This window comes from Gopherus evgoodei, chromosome 1, assembly GCF_007399415.2.
Source record: "Gopherus evgoodei ecotype Sinaloan lineage chromosome 1, rGopEvg1_v1.p, whole genome shotgun sequence".
NCBI classification, from domain to species: Eukaryota; Metazoa; Chordata; order Testudines; family Testudinidae; genus Gopherus; species Gopherus evgoodei.
The window spans coordinates 213,070,168-213,089,614 of NC_044322.1; the positions used below are offsets into that span (position 1 = coordinate 213,070,168).

A 19,447-nucleotide genomic window follows, 5' to 3' on the forward strand; every position below is an offset into this window, starting at 1 on the left:
TGCTGTGCATACTCTATCCTGATATGGATAGAGCTTGGGATGCTCTTGTGATTGTTAGACTGGGATATTGTTCAGACCAAGTTCCAATGATGAAAGGAAGGCAGACAACAGAGGCTTATTGAGACTCAGCAGGGAGGCTTATCATTGAGGTAGAGTGGGGAACTTAGAGTATTTGTCGCAGAAGCCTGAACACCAGAAATGGCATGCAGACCTATGGTTGGGAATGGCTGCTGTAACACAATCAAAATTACCATAGTGTATACAAAATAATATTTAATTGTTTAATAAGATGCTTCTCTGTTTTTTAAAGATGTAATGTGAGTTTTCACAGTCCACTACAGTATGAATACTATTTTAGCACAAGATAAGAAGTACATTTTTAGCAATTCACAGGGAAAAGGTCTCGGAAGAACTGAAACTGAATGTACAGTCAGACACATGGCTTACCAAAACGCATATGGAGAAACACCTGATTAAATGTTTTCATAGTTTAAGGGATGAAAAATGCTGAAATTATTTTCCGATCAGAGGAGGGTTTCACTTTCAGATTTATGACATTTTCAGTGACCTCTTAAATGCAGCAGATCCAAAAAGATTTTATTAGCTCTTCGTGTTTTCTTTAAGGGTTATGAAGCAATTGCTTCCAATTGGTGAATATATTTATTGAAAGTCTGACAGAAATTCCTTATTATGTGTACACATGGCCTGACACAAAATGAGAATTTCCATAATCACCTATGTAAATTAACAAAAATATTATTTCAAGAAGATTCCTTAGCAAATCACATTTTCTTTGGCTCAAACTAATTTTCTGGTTTTGCTAAGCTAGTTCATAAAAATACTTGGGACTTACTTACTACGCTGGCCTGTTTTCACATAAGTAAAAAAAGTGCAGAGATCTCCTTTCATTTTGAAATTTGAATCATAAAATATATTTGACAATGTCACCTCAGCTCAAATCCTGGTGAAAATGGCCCACTGTGCTAAAAAAGTTAGGGCTGGATGCAACAGATTATTGAGCTAAGGGGTGTATGAAAGAAATAAGGACTCCCACTGTGGGCTCTCAAATATCCTCTTCTGTCTGTTGCTTTACCTGCTGCTTTTCCTGTAGCTCCATAGTAGCTCAAGGATAGCTGGATTCCATTTTCCAAAGTGGCTGAAAAAGATCCAAACTTGCTCACAGCTTTCTTCTGATTTATTAATTTTCCTAAAAAAAGAAGAAGAAAAATGTGGATTTAAAGAGGAAAAAAACACACATATATGAACTGCTGAACTGTAATCTATTGGCTACTATGTGCACCACTACCTACTAGTGGTTGGACTGTGTAAAACACCTACTAATAATGACAACCAGTCTCTTTGTGTTACTGGAGCCAAACATTCTCAGTTCCTCTCCCTATTCTGCATATGCAGCTTAGCTGACAGCCACATCATTTTTATATGTGCAGGCATGGATTTGCTACCTCACAAAAGGTGTAACATGCAGAGCACCTCAGGGATCAACCTCACAAAACTTTTCCAAATCCTTCATTAACCTACATGCTACCATACAGGATCCTTTTGCAAATAGTTTAGGGCCAGATTCTTCCTTTGTATATATCAGAATAAGTAAGGAGCAGCTTCATTGACTTCAAAGAGTCTTTTGCTAGAATAAATAAAAAGTAAGGACTTGCTGTCCTTAGTTGCACTACTGGATCAGCCCACTGGTTCATCTATTCTATTATCTAAGCATGGCTTATACTTGATGGTTTAAAGAAAGACAAAACAAAACAAGATCAAAATACTTCTAGTTAGATGCAAAACACTATATATTAATGATAAAAATTCTTTCCTGATCCCGAAGCAACTAGCTGAAGCCCTGAAGCATGAAATGTGATCATACACCAGGATGTATAATTATTATTTGTCATAAAATTATCCAACACATTTTTAAATGAAGCTGAAATATATAACCTATAACCTCTTATTAAGATGAATTATGTGATCTGTTCAATAGTATTTTTAAAAATGTGTTTTAAATGTAAGTACCATTGCTTAATTGAATCATCCCCATGCACTCATAGAATGGGATAGTTTAAAAAGACAAGAACAGTCAGGTTTTTCTGGTAATTATTTTGCTTAATAATCTTCTATTATTTAGATTTTTAAAAAGCCCCTATCCTAGCTTATAGGTGCATGTTGTCTAGTTTTATTACAAAAACTATAGACAGCTACAGTAACAGATTAAAAAATTCCCCACCCATGCAAAACAGAAGGACTGAGCATTTGTCCCACTTCCAATCATCCTCTCCTTAAAATCTTGGAAAAACAGATAAGCAATCACTGAAGATCAATAGACCCAAGTTCTATCAAACTAAGAGAGGAGATAAACAGAATCAAGAATTCCACCTTCCCAGCAACCTCCTCCGGTTCAACTCATTAACCTGCTAGCTCAAACATATCAGCTGACCTTAATTGCTGTGTTCACATGGGAGAGAGGTAACTGATGGTTACCAAACAATTTAGGACCTTTTATGTCAAAAACCATCACCTTGTATTACAACCAGAAAAGAAAAGGAAAAGGAAACCAAGATCATTTTAGGAGGAGCTGGCAGCTCCACCTATAAAGTTGCCCAAATGCTTCCCATTATAAAACCCTGTTTTTAGTTGCTTATAACTCTGTCAAACTTTAACTGTTTGGAATTTCTGACTAAAGTTGAATTTCCTGGGAAAATTTCAGCCAAAACAGTTCAGCTGGTTTGGAGAGTGAGGCTAGGGAAAAATGCAGCTTTTTTTGCTCATTTAAAAAAATTCTGGTGACCTTTTCATTAAGAAGCTCTTATGTTCCCATGCTCTAGAACAAGGACTTGAAAACTGGGGCAGGTGTTGACTATAGCGCACCACATACAGATACATTTTTTCTTTGTAAATCAAATGCACCAGAGATAATCTGTAGTTTATCCCACATTAGAAACTGCACCTTTGTTTGCCTAGTGAGTCAGATCTACATCCTTCTGTATGTGGAAAACATCTCTCGTTCGATTGTAAATTCTAAATACTGTGAAATGCTTATATATAATTAAAGAATATATAGAATATGTCCTCCAAATTTAGAAAATTATATTGATTTTGTTTGCTTTCATTGTAAATAATTGTTGCACTCTAGAAGTAATAGGAATCATCCAGCACAAGGAAGAATAAATGTTAAAAGATATAAACCAGGGTATAACTTTGGGATATTAAGAGATATTGCTTAAAAGGGGAGATCCCAGTTGCAAGTAGGAGCTAATAATGATATTCAGTCCTTGAAATGAACCAAATTTAAAAAGCTGCTCATAAGAAAAGGATTAAAGAAATTTGTTATACACAAATGCCATCTACTGGATACCAATGGAAGCAGCAAAGAAACAGAAAGAGCTAAAACTAAGCATTCACTTGGCATGGGTCCAATAGGAATATGTGGTTGGCTCCCTCCTACGAGCCCTGAAACTAGGGTATATAAACTGAAGACACCATGCGATGAAGAGAACTGACTGAACCCAACACTGGAAAGTGCAGAATCCTAACTGCAACTGGACAAAGCCCGTCCCAGATGCATGGAAAGGACTCTCCCCCATCCCAGGGTTAAGAGGGTAACAAGAAGTGATGAGATTTCATTTCAATGATTGTATTTCCCTTTCTGTTCTTTGACATAAAGAATCGTACTTATCTTGCTGAGTCTATACTCTAGTGAGACCTCAAGTAACCATATTTTAGATTCTAACTCCTTTATAAGTCCAAACAAAACGGACTAAGAGAGATTGAAAACAATTACTTTAAGCAATAGCTTTTAATATTCTAAACCTGTCCCTTTTGGACCAATCCATTCATATTTACTAATCCCACTCTTCAAAGTGTCTTAAAGATAAGTACATCCTTGAAAGTAAGATAAATGTTAGTACTAAAGAACTGAGAATTGATTATCATAAGTAAATGTAATAAGAAATCTTGGTAATTTGCCTTGTTCTTGGACATAACTGCTGAACCTCAACTTTAGTCTGTAATAATCATTTGTGTGAGAATGTATTGTGTGTGTAGTACATACAACTGGTTTAGTCTACATTTGTGTGGTGAACTGTTTGTTCTGGATGAATTAATACACTGTTGGTTGGTAAAGAATAACTAAGCGTCCTGATCTGAGAAATACTGTTCAAGTTAAAATTTGACCTTCCAAGAACCCAGCATTCAACTAGTAAGCCAACACTCCCTGGACTCAGTGAAAAAGGATGATCCCATTTGATTCCATTATATATTGGTAACCCTAGTTTGTTAGAGTTCAGTTTTAAAATCTAACTGGCACCATGCATGGCAAATTCACAAATTGTCTTGCCTTTCAATCTTACAACTCCCAGCTACACCTGAAGTCAATGGGAGCTGTGCTTTGAAAATATAAAGTGCTATATAATGCTAAGTACGCTTAAAAATCAGGTCCTAGGTGTCTCTAATTGAGCACACCAAATTAGTGGGTATTTCTGAGCTTGATCTCTCTGTGCCACAGTTTCTCATCTGTAAAATGAGGATAATACCCACCCACCCACTTCTAATAGGAGCACTGTGAACATACATTCATTAATATTTGTGAAATACTGATACTATAACAATAAGTGTAATAGCAAATGCCATTAGGAAATTAGTAATTCTGTTTTCAGAGCAAGTTTGAACAGTAAATAAGGCCTGGGGCCACACACTGGAAAATAAGTAGAAAACAAAATACTGAACAGCTGCTCATTAATTAACACTGTTCATCTTTGTGCACCGAATGAGGCCACAGCAACCTTAATTCTAGCATCTCCTAATTTTTCAGTGTTTAATAATGTTCTCAGTAATGTTCTTTTAATGTATTTTTGTATGTGTACTAAATATACAAAGTGAATGTTTACATATTGATATTGTCATTAACCAAATGCATGAACTGAAAGGTTAAAAGAATATTTATTCAAAATACCTTAAATGATCTTTCCCATGCTTTCTAGTGGTTAGGGTTTTTTATGGGTTATGTTCATGTTATGGTGTACATATAATTATAATAATCATTGGATCAATCAAATCTATAAAGTAATAGTATTGTGTGGGACAGTTTCTTGGTTACTTAGATGTGAGTTAAAATTTATGTAACTCACACAAACGGGCATTGTCTACACTTGTGGCAGCATATAGGGTACATGAAGCCATACAGCACAGTGAAAAGCAGGCTGCATCCACACTGAAGTGTGTAGCTACATATAGCAGTGAAAGGCTCCAGCAGGGGGGAGCAGTTGTCTATTAGTTGATGCACGTGGCCACTAGTTGGAGGCACTGACTGCAAAAAATCCCAGGGCTCTTTGGTCCTAAATTGGGTCACTGAGCTCCCAACAAGAGTGGAATAAGGGGATCTCCATTGGTGATTACACGTGCCCGAGGAAGGGCCTACATTTAGATACTATTGCAGAGTTGTAGGCTTCTGTATGGTTTCATTTGCACAACTATGTGAGCAACACAGATCAAAGGAGAAATAGAAAACTTCTCATGCCCCATTGATCATGAGACTTCCCCTGGTATGTCCTCCTCTAACCCATTCTCCTTCCCCCTGGTGTCTTCCCCTCTGCCTGATGCACTTATTTTCCCCTCAACCTGCTCCCAGTGTCCCTACCCTTTAGCTCCTCTCTATCTGTTGACACTACCCCTGTTCCTCTTCCCACTCTCTGGGTGCCTCCTTTCCCCTCCACCCTGCAACAGAAACTATAGTATGGGTCACAATTAGGGCTGTCAATTAATCACAGTTAACTCATGCAATTAACTCAAAAAATTAATTGCGATTAAAAAAATTAATCATGATTAACTGGAGTTTCAATTGCATTGTTAAACAACAGAATAGCAATTGAAATTTATTAAATATTTTTGGATGTTCTTCTACATTTTCAAATATATTGATTTGAATTACAACACAGAATACCAAGTGTACACTGCTCTCTTTATATTATTATTTTTTATTACAAATATTTGCAATGTGAAAATGATAAACAACAAAAGAAATAGTATTTTTCAATTCACCTCATACAAGTACTGTAGAGCAATGGTTCTCAAAGCTGGTCTGCCACTTGTTCAGAGAAAGCCCCTGGTGGGCTGGGCCAGTTTATTTACCTGCTGCGTCTGCAGGTTCGGCCAATCGCGGCTCCCACTCGCCACGGTTCGCCGCTCCAGGCCAATGGGGGCTGCAGGAAGGGTGGCCAGCACATCCCTCGGCCCGCACTGCTTCCCGCAGCCCACATTGGCCTGGCCAGTGGGCTCCACGATCGGTCAAACCCGCAGATGTGGCAGGTAAACAAACAGGCCCGGCCCACAAGGGGCTTTCCCTGAACAAGTGGTGGACTGGCTTTGAGAGCCACTGATGTAGAGCAATCTCTTTATCATGAAAGTGCAACTTACAAATGTAGATTTTTTGTGTTACATAACTGCACTCAAAAACAAAATAATGTAAAACTTCAGAGCCTACAAGTCTACTCAGTCCTATTTCTTGTTCAGCCAATCGCTAAGATAAACAAGTTCATTTACATTTACAGGAGGTAATGCTGGCCTCATCTTATTTACAATGTCACCAGAAAGTGAGAACAGGCATTTGCATGGCACTTTTGTAGCCGGCATTGCAAGGTATTTACATGCCAGATATGCTAAAATTCATATGCCCCTTCATGCTTCAGCCACCATTCCAGAGGACATGCTTCCATGCTGATGACGCTCATTAAAAAAATGTGTTAATTAAATTTGTGACTGAACGACTTGAGGGAGAACTGTATGTCCCCTGCTCTGTTTTGCCCGCATTCTGCCATATATTTCATGTTATAGCAGTCTCAGATGATGACCCAGCACATGTTGGTCATTTTAAGAACACTTTCACAGCAGATTTGACAAAATGCAAAGAAGATACCAGTGTGAGATTTCTAAAAAATAGCTAGAGCACTTGACCCAAGGTTTAAGAATCAGAAGTGCCTTCCAAAATCTGAGAGGGATGTGGTGTGGAGCATGCTTTCAGAAGTCTTAAAAGAGCAACACTCCAATGCGGAAATTACAGAACCCAAACCACAAAAAAAAAAGAAAATCAACCTTCTTCTGGCATCTGATTCAGATGATGAAAATGAACATGTGTCGGTCTGTACTGCTTTGTATTGTTATTGAGCAGAACCCATTATCAGGATGGACACATCCTCTGGAAGGGTGGTTGAAGCATGAAGGGACATATGAATCTTTAGCACATCTGGCATGTAAATATCTTGCAAAGCCGGCTACAACAGAGCCATGAGAACACCTGTTTTCACTTTCAGGTGACCTTGTGACCAAGAAGCAGGCAGCATTATCTCTTGCAAATGTAAACAAACTTGTTTGTCTGAAAGATTGGCTGAATACGAAATAGGACTGAGTGGACTTGTAGGCTCCAAAGTTTAACATTGTTTTATTTTTGAATGCAGTTTTTTTTGTACATAATTCTACATTTGTAAGTTCAACTTTCATGATAAAGAGATTGCACTACAGTAATTGTATTAGGTGTATTGAATAATACTATTTCTTTTGATTTTTACAGTGCAAATACTTGTAATAAAAATAAATAGAAAGTGAGCACTGTAAACTTGGTATTTTGTGTTAAAATTGAAATCAATATATTTGAAAATGTAGAAAACATCCAAAAATATTTAAATAAATTGTATTCTATTATTGTTTAATAGTTTGATTAATTGCACGATTAATAGCAATTACTTTTTCAATTGTGCAATTAATCATAATTATTTTTGTTAATCACTTGACAGTCCTACTTACAATTATTTCCATCCTGTCCCCTGCCTCTGTGCACAAAAAAATAGGCGATGATCAAGCCAGCAAATAGGCCCTGTGATTAGTCATGCCCAGATCCTCAAGTGTGTCAGAGCTCTGATCTGAAAACCTGAGGGGGTGAGGGAAGATTGCTGCATGCCATCTTTGTGTTCCTCTGAATTCCAGAGCTGCCAGGAGCACTTCAGCCTGTAAGAAAACTTAGGGCTGCTCTACTTTAGGCCAGTTTTTAATGGTCACCTAAAGGTTGTTACACCAGTGAGGATCACTGAAGAGCACTTCTACAGCTTCTTTGGGCTCCAAATAGGATGTAGTGTAGCATACATTATCCCAATGACGTTTCAAGCAAAGTACTAATCAGAATAATAATAGCTACAACATAGCACATTCACTCTACTTATTCTGCTGCACTTGATGAATGGAAATGATAGCAAGTGAATTATTCAGCATCTTACAGAAACTGAAGCTAGATGTTCACTCAGGCTTTGATTTCCTTCCAGTCTTCACAAATAATGTCCAGTAAAGTGAGTTCATCCTCCCATTCTTCAGTAGAGTACATTTATCTGTTTTCAGCTAAACTAACTTTATTTACCTGGTATTATACATAAGAATTGAAATAATTCTCTCATTACTTGCTACTTGTCATGCCTTGCATCTAATTACTGGACTATTTTAGACAATTACTCTTTATAGCAGTGATGGTGACCCACTGACCTGTCTCACTCTGCTGCCCTTCCAAGGAATTGCTCATTTCTTGTCCTTCACTTTCTATCAAGTTTTTCTTGGGGTCTGTGATATGAATGAAGAAACTGTGGCGATCCTTTACCACCTTCATTTTTACCAAAGTTGTCCCTGAAAACAATGAAATACAACCATTTGTAAATGGCTTGCTTTTGTGCCTGCAGTTACAGATTGGTGATGCCAACAAGTCAAACACAGAAATTAGTTAAGGTGTGCCAAATTGCTTAATAGGAGTAATAGAACAAAATTAAGAATAGGAAAATTTAGACTGAATATCAGAAAAATCTTCCTGACAGTCAGTTCTATTAGGCCTGGTCTACACCACGTGTTTAAACTGAATTTAGCAGCGTTAAACCGATTTAACCCTGCACCCATCCATACAATGAGGCCCTTTATATCGATATAAAGGGCTCTTTAAACCGATTTCTGTACTCCTCCCCGACGAGAGGAGTAGCGCTGAAATCGATATTGCCATGTCGGATTAGGGTTAGTGTGGCCGCAAATCGATGGTATTGGCCTCCGAGCAGTATCCCACAGTGCACCATTGTGACTACTCTGGAAAGCAATCTGAACTCGGATGCACTGGCCAGGTAGACAGGAAAAGCCCTGCGAACTTTTGAATTTCATTTCCTGTTTGCCCAGCGTGGAGCTCTGATCAGTATGGGTAGCGATGCAGTCCCAAATCCAAAAAGAGCTCCAGCATGGACCGTACGGGAGATACTGGATCTGATCGCTGTATGGGGAGACAAATCTGTTCTATCAGAGCTCCGTTGCAGAAGACGAAATGACAAAGCATTTGAAAAAATCTCCAGGCTATGATAGACAGAGGCCACAGCACAGTGCTGTGTGACAAGCGTCACGGAAAGCCAAAGAATCAAATGGACACTCATGGAGGGAGAGAGGGGGCACTGAGGACTCCAGCTATCCCACAGTCCCCACAGTCTCTGAAAAGCATTTGCATTCTTGGCTGAGCTCCCAATGCCTGAAGGGTCAAAAACATTTTCCCAGGTGTTTCAGGTATACGTTGTCAATTTACACCCTTCCCCTCCCCTGAAAGAAAAGGGAAAAAAAAGTTTCTCGCCTTTTTTCATTGTCACCTTATGTCTACTGCCTGCTGCTGGTAGACGGGGTGCTGCAGCGCTGAACCCCAGCATCCCCTTCCCAGTGGCAGACAGTACAATATGACTGCTATCCATCATCATCATCAGCCCGTGAGTGCTCCTGGCTGGCCTTGGTGAGGTCGGCCGGAGGCGCCTGGGTAAAACTGGAAATGACTCCCGGTCATTCTCGGCAGATGGTACAGAATGGCTGGTAACTGTCTTCATCATAGCAATTGGAGGCTGAGCTCCATCAGCTCCCCCTCTTTCATGTCTAAAGAAAAGATTCTGTACTGCCTGGACTATCATAGCCGTGGGAGGCTGGGCTCCTCTCCCCTGCCACCCTTTAATGTCCTGCCTGGACTATCATAGCAGCTGGAGGCTGCCTCCCCCTCATTTTATCTCACTAAAAAGTCAGTGTTTCTTATTCCTGCATTCTTTATTACTTCATCACACAAATGGGGGGACATTGCCACGGTAGCCCAGGAGGGTTGGGGGAGGAGGGAAGCAATGGGTGGGGTTGTTGCAGGGGCACTCCCTAGAATGGCATGCAGCTCATCATTTCTGCGGGATCTCTGGGGCTCTGACACAGAGCGACTGTGCTCTCAGGTTCTCTAGTACACTTGCCCCATATGCTAGGCAGGACTGACTCTATTTCTAGACAAAACATAAAGAAGGGAATGACCCGGGGAGCCAGGAGCACCCATGACAGCAGCAGATGTTACAGAATGACTGATAACTGTCATCTCATCACCAATTTACAATGTCATGGCAGACGGTGCAATGGGGATGGTTGCCATGCTACGGCGTCTGCCAGGGCAATCCAGGGAAAAAGGGTGCAAAATGATTGTCTGCTGTTGCTTTCACGGAGGAAGGATTGAGTGACGACATTTACCCAGAATCACCCGCGACACTGTTTTTGCACTGGGATCTCCACCCAGAATTCCAATGCGTGGGGGAGACTGCGGGAACTATTGGATAGCTACAGGATAGCTACCCACAGTGCAACGCCCCGGAAATCGACACTAACCTCAGTACATGGACGCACACCACCGAATTAATGTGCTTAGTGTGGCCGCGTGCACTCGACTTTATACAATCTGTTTTACAAAACCGGTTTATGTAAAATCGGAATAATCCCGTAGTGTAGACATACCCTTAGGATGTGAAATAATCTTCCAAAGGAGGTTGTAGAAACCCCATTTCTTGAGACATTTAAATCCAGATTGGACAAATCACTGGAGCATGTAATGTAGGGAACAACCATGCACTGGTTGCTAATGGATGGACTAAATAGGACCTAGTTGGCCTTCAGTTCTAATTTGCAGATTCTCTGGTTATCCACCAATTGTTAAAATATAACAACAAAATATCAACGTTATGATAATACAGAAAAACAGTGTAATTAGAAACTATTCTCAAAGTTGCCTAAGAAATCATTAATTTAATAGAGATTTGAAAAAAACTTTATTATAACTGAAATTAGTCTTAGAATTCTGATACTGGAGAGCAGTGATCTAATCAGTTCTAAAAGCATAATTATAAAAAGTTCTCAAGTAATAGCTTTTAAACAGTGTCCTGTTTCACAAATATTGTTTTCAATTGCACATGCACCCCATAATCAACAATATAATGGAATGAAATATAATGAAGGGAAGACTCACCCTTTTCAAATTTTATCTTTTCTGCTTGGATCTGTCCTCCATCAGTGGGGAAAAGATATTGACTGGTCCCTGAGACTTGAATGAGATCTTCCCCCACATTGTAGCCAAGAAACTGGAAAAAGAAATGTCAGACTATGCGTGGATTGGAAAGGCAGAAGGCACGGAGGCAGATGGAAGACAAGCAAGGTTGTTCTCTTCTGTTTTTTTTTTTTTTTTGTTCAGCCATTCAGTGCTATTATACAATGATTAACATGTAGAATTGTTGGATATTGGCATAGGAAATAATAGCTTATTTACACTGATACCACTTTCAAAAGACTTTAACAAACTATGGGGCATATTATTCTCTATTACACCAATATACAACCCTATTATCATTAATGGGGGTGTCTGGTTACAAGGGAAAGCAGAATTTGGCCCTATATGAACATATAACATCACTGCTTCACTGATATGCAACCATCCCTGGGGTTAGAGAGTGATAAATAGGTTGTTTGCTCACCATGTAACAGGGAGAAAGGAGAAATTCTGGCCAAGCACATTGAGAAAAATTATTACTTAGATTAAAAGAGCCATAGGATCTTTAAGATCCAGATGAAGCAGACAGAACTTTCAAGGTCTTACCCAAAATATACATGAATACTAAATGGCATGGAGCTTGACTTATCCACAGCGGAAGGCCTAAATTGACTTAAAGGGATTTAAGTCTATGTCTGCAGGAGCTCTAGACCATTAACATCGATACTTACGGGTATGTCTACACATCACAGTAAGCTTGGGTCTGTATGACCTGCACCTGTGGACTCAATGTTTCCAAGCTCTCACTTCAGCGTCCACACTGCATTGGAAACCTAGGCCTCAGGAAAGTGCTGGCATGTCCATGTTGCACTATGCAGACCAAACTCGTAACTTCAGCTTCTTTGGGCTTATGCCATCGTATCCCAGGGTTCCTAGCACCTTTGCCAGCTGTAGTTGCTCTAGGGCTTGGTTCATAGTTGCTTATGGGAGAACTTGTCTGTCCGTCCCGTGGGAGCTGACTGGGGTTTGGGTGGTAAACCATTTTGTGTCTGCACACTTCCAGCAGATGGAGCCATCAACATGTCTCCTACTCACTTTGTCAGTCCTATTCTGGAAATGAGGCAAAGCATCTCCAAAATGCGGGTGGACATTTAAGCGGCAGTTTTTGACCTGCAAAAGGCACCGCTCAGAGGCATGTATTGATATACCAGCCATGACCCAGTGGAAGTTGTTCATCCCTGTTGCTTTAGCTGCACATTTCACATATGTAGCCCGGCGTTTCCAGAGCAGGGCCAAAAGCAGACTGGTGGGATCACATTGTCATGCGCACATAGGATGACCAGCAGTGGCTACACAACTTTTGCATGAAAAAGCAGATGTTCCTGGAGTTTGTGTTCACTTGCCCCGACCTTCCACCATCATGACACCCATGTGAGGGATGCCATACCAGCCCAGAAGTGGGTAACTATAGCCATCTAGAAGCTGGTTACCCCAGATTGCTACAGGGTCCATGGCTAACCAATTTGAAGTTGGCAAATAAACTGTGGGATTTGTGGCAGAGGTTTGTGAGGCCATCAGGAATGTGATGTACCCAAAGATGGTGGGCATTACAAAAGTTACTGAAATAATTGCTGGCTTTGAGGGAATGGTTTTTCAAACTGCGCTGGGGCCACTGATGGGACTCATGTGCCTACAGTTTGCCTTCTGCAAAGACCATGCATTCTTAACTGCAAAGGGTACTATTCCACCATTATGCAGGTCCTGGTCAACCACAGGGGCAGATTCATGGACACTGGCAGGGTGTATGATGTCAGGGAGTTCCAGAGATCAGGACTTTACCTTCATGGAGAAGCTGGAACATTATTCCCACTGACTGACATTGGTTTAAATGGAGCCACTGTCTCTACTGTTATTCTAGGGGATGCTACTTGTCCTCTGTTGCCATGACTTATGAAACCTTATCCTGATTTCAGAGGACCTGGCAGTAGCTGTAGGATGGTGGTGGAACATGCATTTGGTAGATTTTGTTGATGGTGCCCTTCCAGGGCCGGCTCTCGGTTTTTTCCTGCCCCAAGCAAAAAAAAAAAATCATCAACCTCTGAGAGCACCACTGCTGAAGCAAAAAGAAAAAAACCTCACTGGAATGCCCCCCTTAGAATTGTGCTGCCCCAAGCCCGTGCTTGGTTTACTGGTGCCTAGAGCCGGTTCTGGTGCCTTCAAAGCCATTTGGATGCCAGTGTCATCAATGAAGTCTGCATTATTGGGGCCTGCTGTGTTCTGCATAATGTCTGCAAGGACCAGGGGGAATCTTTTAGCCAGAAGTGGGCTCAAGACACTGATGTGTTTCAAAATTGGTATACACCGCTATATAGTGCACCTGTCATGACTGGTGATGGATCCAGATGTGCATGGAAATCAGAGATGTTTTGTTCGCCTGCATAATAGGTTTGCATGGTCCCCTGCATGAGGGGGAATGAAATGATATTTGAAAAATGTTTATTATTAAATTTATTGAGAATGAGCATGTGATGACATTTATTAGTTTGTGCACTTTTAACATTACATATAATAAAACTTGTTACTGTAGCCTTGTGTGAAAATTCAAAACTTTATTTTACACTGTTTATATAACAGTATAAGAACCAGAAAGGCAGACCAGCTGAAGTCAAAATGCACCATGCACAAACCAAACTCATTGCCAAAATACTGAAAAGTGCATATTACCAAATGACATGGACAGCTATTTCTGGGTATTCTCTGTCCCTCCGTTTTCCTTGGCCTTTCTGGTGCATTTTACATGTGAGGGCTACAGCTGGACTGGAGTGGATGAATGCACAGGGTATAATGTCTGTTCCATGTGCTACTGTTCATTGCCTGTGAGATGGTCCTGGCAACCACTGAACTGTTCCACAGCTGAATAGTCTGCAGCACACAATACCATGGAAAGGATTCATGATGTGTGGCTGGTGCAGGAGTTATAAGTGGCAGTGGAGCCTGCAGTCTGGTAGCCATAAGCGCAAGTAATCGCTTGAACAGCTCCTTCTGCTACTCCTGTCTTCCCCACTCAATCTGGGAACATGCTCCATGAATCTCTCCACTAATCTCTCCTCGCACTGTGCAACATCTTTCTTTCCACCCTTCTTGCATCCTTATTCTTCTGATACTGTCTGGTTCGTCTGGAAATCTATCTGGTGATTTATTTTATCTGGCTTTTCATCAGCTCATCTCAGACTCTCTTTCTCCTTGCCTGCAGAAGGTGGGTTCCCTTCCCCAGGCTCTTGGTGCCACATGTTTGTCCTGCGGTAGTGGAAGGGCCTTGAAAAAAAATGGAATGTCACATTATTGGCTGCTTTAATTCAAGGTAAAAATGATACTTTTTATCAATGGGCTTTATTTTATTCACAGAAAAAAATTAGCCAGTTCAGATGTCTTTTGGAGCAGCTCAGAAAGCCATTGCAAATCACAGTAAGATACACATACAAAATTCAGCTGAAATTATTTCTATAGCCTCTTCATTTTTTTGGTGGTGTGAGTGGGTGTGGGGCTTTATAAGGGATCTAATCACTAGCAATGGTTTTTCAATCCTTTCAGGCAGGGCAAGCTCTGGAGACCATTGATATTTGGGAGATCCCTGAGTGGAAGCATGAACTTCTGTCCCAGGCTAGCGGAAGACAGCCATCTGTCTATGTTAAGGAGATACTTAGGCATGTAGTAACTGAACAGCACATTTTGGAATGGAGGGGGCTCATAAGTTATAGAGATGGCCCTAATAAGTATGCCCTGCTCCAGAACATTACCAGCCATCTGGAGCTCCACCTTTGTGAGAAGTTTGCTTTCATCACCAGCCATCAATCAGTGAAAATTTGTGGTAAAATCAACAAGATGCTGAATTAGCATGGAGACACAGTACAGCCTCCTTACAAGCACCATGCATCCATGCACATGCCTGACTGAATGCCAGCCATGGGTGACTCCTGTAACACAGCCAGCCAGTCACCTTTTGCTGTAATTTGGGCTCCTATATTTAAGTCAGCTATAATAGCCAGGCTTTCTGGGACTCAGTTTACAGGCAGTTTGGGACAGTGTGGCCGTGGCTGATTTATACAGTGCATTGTATTAGGCCAGGGAGTTATGTGAGGCTGTTAATTGTGGAGCTCTCAACCAATACTTACAACTATCATTGAGCAACTAGTAAAACTTCCATGATAACTGGTTGTTTAACACTTTTTCTCATTTTGTAGTGTGCATTTTGAATTCCATGTGGTGTTGGGGGAAAGAGGGGCAAACACTGCAGAAATGATGTGGGTTCCACCTTAAATGGAAGCACATCAAAATCTTGGCTTGCATTAATAACTTAATAGGGCCATAAGCCAGAAATACAGCCCATCCATACATTAGTAACAACAAACATGGGGCAGAAACTTACCAGGCTCTGCACTTGCTCTGATGCCAGTTCTGCAGCAGGTTGCTACCCAGGGGTGTCCTCAAACAGTCCCTCCAAGTACAGACCCAGGATGTGCTGTAGCTGCTCTTTGGTTACCAGCCTCAACACCAGGATAACTTCTTGCCCTCCACCTGGTGGCTGGCTTTCCACTGGTGACGCCTGTGACTGGAGGCGTTATGAGGGTGTCATCACTGCTGACCAGATTGTCTTGCACCACAGTGGCCTCAGTGTAAAAGAGGCAGGAAGAGCGTGAGTTCCCAGAGGTGCTGTTAGAATCTTTCACCTTGAGGTAGTCTGTCTTCAGCTGCTTGAATTGCTTTCTGCGTTATTGAGCTGTGTGGTCGAGACCCAACACTGTCAGCTGATTGGATGTAGCTTTCTAGACATCCCTTGTGTTCTTGCTGAAGTTGAATATCTTGCTCGTCTTGGATCAGAGGTTAACCAGAATCCATCTATGTTCCTCTGGACAGCTAGAAGCACACAATGCAAGACTTCTTCTCAATGCTGGTCAAAGTTAATTCATATGAGGGTTAACTGTATTTCCAGCTAAGCATTCCACATGGAAGTGAAGGGTTAAATGCTGAGCAGCTGCATTTGAACTAGGAGTTTGCTTTGAGCTCCTTGGAAGTGAGTGAGAAGTTTTGGGATGGAAGAGTTGGGAAACACAGCCCTTGAAGATTGTGGGCTACAGTTGGAGGACTCTCCAGACCTGAGTCTGGTGACTTGGCTTGAACTGTGTCCAAACTGCAAAATGCCTGAGCTTTGACCCACGGCACAGGTGCTCTGACGCACCACCCTTGCAGAGACCCTGGGCCTGAGTCTAGAGGGATTCCTGGCCCAAATCAGACTGATTTCTGTGTGGAAGAAGTGCTGCTTGGGCTTAAATCTGAGTCAGGGTGTACTATATAGACATACTCTCAGAGTGTTAAGCCATTCCATTCAGATGCTCAGCCATAAATTGCAAAGAATTAGAATAGTGGTCTCAAGCAAATTCAGACTGAGGTATTATATTTTTCTGAAGTACTGTTTTGTGGCTCTGCAGTTCCATTACTCAGGAGGTGACATAAATAGAATTGTCACTCTCCAAGAATCGAGGGGGTCAAATTCTGCAGGCAGAAGTAGTACACAGGGGCTTTAAACTGCCTGGAGTTAACTGGTGAAGAATTGCCTATTTGCAAGAGAACTCTCTGCCAGTGTATGCAGCAGGAGGATGTGTAAGGAATTCTGAGGACAGGTCAGCATTGAGACTGGTAGGAAAAGACATAGTGAAACTCCTCTATGCCCTTTCCTGCACTGTGGAATAAGTGCTGTAAATTAGGGCTACAGCCCAAACTTGTGTGAGGTCCAGGCAGCCCTGAATCAGGGAGCTGCAATGGGCTCTCTGGGGATCCCTTCTTACCAGTCTGTCACATCAAGGCCTAGATCTCTGAAGGGGGAATCCTTCCAATACTCATATTCATTTCACATGCAGAAAAATACCCAAGAAATGCAAGAAAAAAGAACAGTTCAGTTGTAAAAAGATGAGATGCCCAAACAGTACAAAGAACTCTGTCAGAAAAGGGACAGCTGCTTAAATGATGGAGTTAAACAAGACACAATTAGGGTTAACTTGTCCCTGACTCCAGTTTCACACTTGGATGATAGCTCTAATGGAGTCTTGACAGTTTAAACACCTAACCCTTTTCTTATATGATGCTGTAATGTGACTTCTTACCTTATAAACTTTCTCAGTGGGTGCTGCTGGGGTACTACGCTCTTCAAGTTCAGGGATTTTTGCTGTCTCATCTTTAGACTTCTCCTTGGAAGATTTCGTCTTGGACCCCTTGCTGTCATCAGGCACTGGTATCTCCTTGCTCTGTCCTTTCTTTTTACCACCTGACTTTTCTTTCTTCTCTGCTTTCTTTTCTTCCCTTAGTCGTTCTTCCTCTAGTAGTTGATCATGCTCTTCCTTCCAAGCCTATTACAAAAAGTTAAGAATTCAGGTAACTATGATCTTGTTTTTATCAAAAGATGCTTACTGTTCTATAAAAAACTCTCCATTTGCAACTTTAATTCAGCCTCCTGAAATGGCTATGAATTCCGTTACAGAGTAAAATTTTGAAAAACACCTAATAACTTGAAAGTCAATGGGATTCTTCAGAATATTTTGCATTTTTATAGCACTTCGTATGTTCAAAGCACAACTCTCCAATTAAGCTGTAGTTGTGAGCGCTCATAACTTCTGCAAATTATGCATCAGGTTGCTCAAATTGGGCACCAAGAAAATGAGTTAACTAGTTAATGTTTGTACTTCATATGACACTGCATTGATGGTCATCTTGCAGATTGTACATGACTTCAGGGAACTCAAAAGCATGATGAAGAAGAATGTCCAAACGATCTTGTCTGAGATCCTTTGTGTCTCATGAGAAAAGGAAGGTAGAAGATTCTGGAAGTGAAATGCTGGCTAGATGAGTGGTGTACGGGTTTGGTTTTTAACATTGGTCAGCCTTCTATGAGAAGACGGACCTGTATATTTTGGATGGCTTCACCTCAGTAGAAGAGGGATCAATCTCCTCAGGGGCAGGCTGGCTAGAGTAGTCAGGAGAGCATTAAACTAACAACAAAAGGGCAGGGTAAAAAGGGAAGATATAAGTGTTAAGCTAGCACAAAATTGGAATGTTGGGAACAAAATTAGTCAAGGAACCCAAAGAAATGTAGAGAAGAAATTCTTCAGTTGCCTATACACGAATGATAGGGGTAAAAAATAAGAGGAACTGGAATGCCTCATTTATGAGCATAAATTTTATCTAGTTGGTATTAATGAAACCTGTTGGGATGTCTCCCATGACTGGAACGTTAAAATCAATGGTAATAACCTACTTAAGAAGGAGCAAGCACGCAAAAGGGAATGGGAAGTGGCACTGTTTTGACAATAGGGTCAGAATCACTGATCATACGGAAGAAAATGATCTTGAATGTTTATACATCAACATGCTAACATATAAAACACAAAATGGGGTATTAGTTGGCGTCTGCAATAGACCACCAAATCACACTAGGGAACAGAATAGTTGGCTCCTTATGCACCTATCTGTAATGTGTAGGAAAAAATGCTGTGTGATCATGGGGGATTCAATCTGAGTGACAATGTGCTGGAGGTTTCATCTTTGGAAGACATCCAAGGAATTTCTAAATAGTATAGATGACAATTTCCTAACTCAAAAAGTGTTGAATTCAACAAGGGAGAATTCTATGTTAGACCTTGTCCTAATAAATAAAGAGGAACTGATCACAGAACTAAAAATTAATGGTAACTGAGGTACAAATTTTCATGACTTGATTAGATTTATAATGTGCAAACAGAATAAAGTCAAGACCAATAATGTATATACTAAGTGCTTTAAAAGGGCCAGTTTCACAAAGCTGAAAACAATTATGAGCCAAATCAGCTAGAAGGAAGATTATAATTAGAAAAAATGTGAGTGGTAATTGGGAATTGTTTAAGAACACTTTACTAGGTGCCCAAAAAGCCACAATCCCATAATTGAAGATGTCTATACTGGTTAAAAAAAACAACCTGGTTTAGAAGCGAAATGAAGGAAACTGAATAAATAAATAAATAAATAAATAAATAAATGAATAAATAAAAATTTAATAAATTAACATATAACAAATGGAAGACA

The 19,447-nt window shown here is 40.7% G+C and overlaps 1 protein-coding gene across 5 annotated transcripts in view; it reads right to left on the reverse strand.

Moving 5' to 3' along the window:
* SPAG17 (sperm associated antigen 17) overlaps window positions 1–19,447 on the reverse strand; it is a 300,949-nt gene that overhangs the window by 89,749 nt on the left and 191,753 nt on the right. For all 5 annotated transcript variants that reach the window (XR_003996664.1, XM_030534836.1, XM_030534846.1 and 2 more), the window contains exons 20-23: window positions 17,497–17,739; window positions 11,321–11,432; window positions 8,533–8,670; window positions 1,094–1,207 (exon numbers count right to left, since the gene is read on the reverse strand). Coding sequence is in view for 4 of the 5 variants with exons in the window: in XM_030534836.1 (XP_030390696.1) it covers window positions 1,094–1,207; window positions 8,533–8,670; window positions 11,321–11,432; window positions 17,497–17,739 (607 nt within the window). In the remaining variant the exon portion in view is untranslated. The remainder of the gene's footprint in view (window positions 1–1,093; window positions 1,208–8,532; window positions 8,671–11,320; window positions 11,433–17,496; window positions 17,740–19,447) is intronic.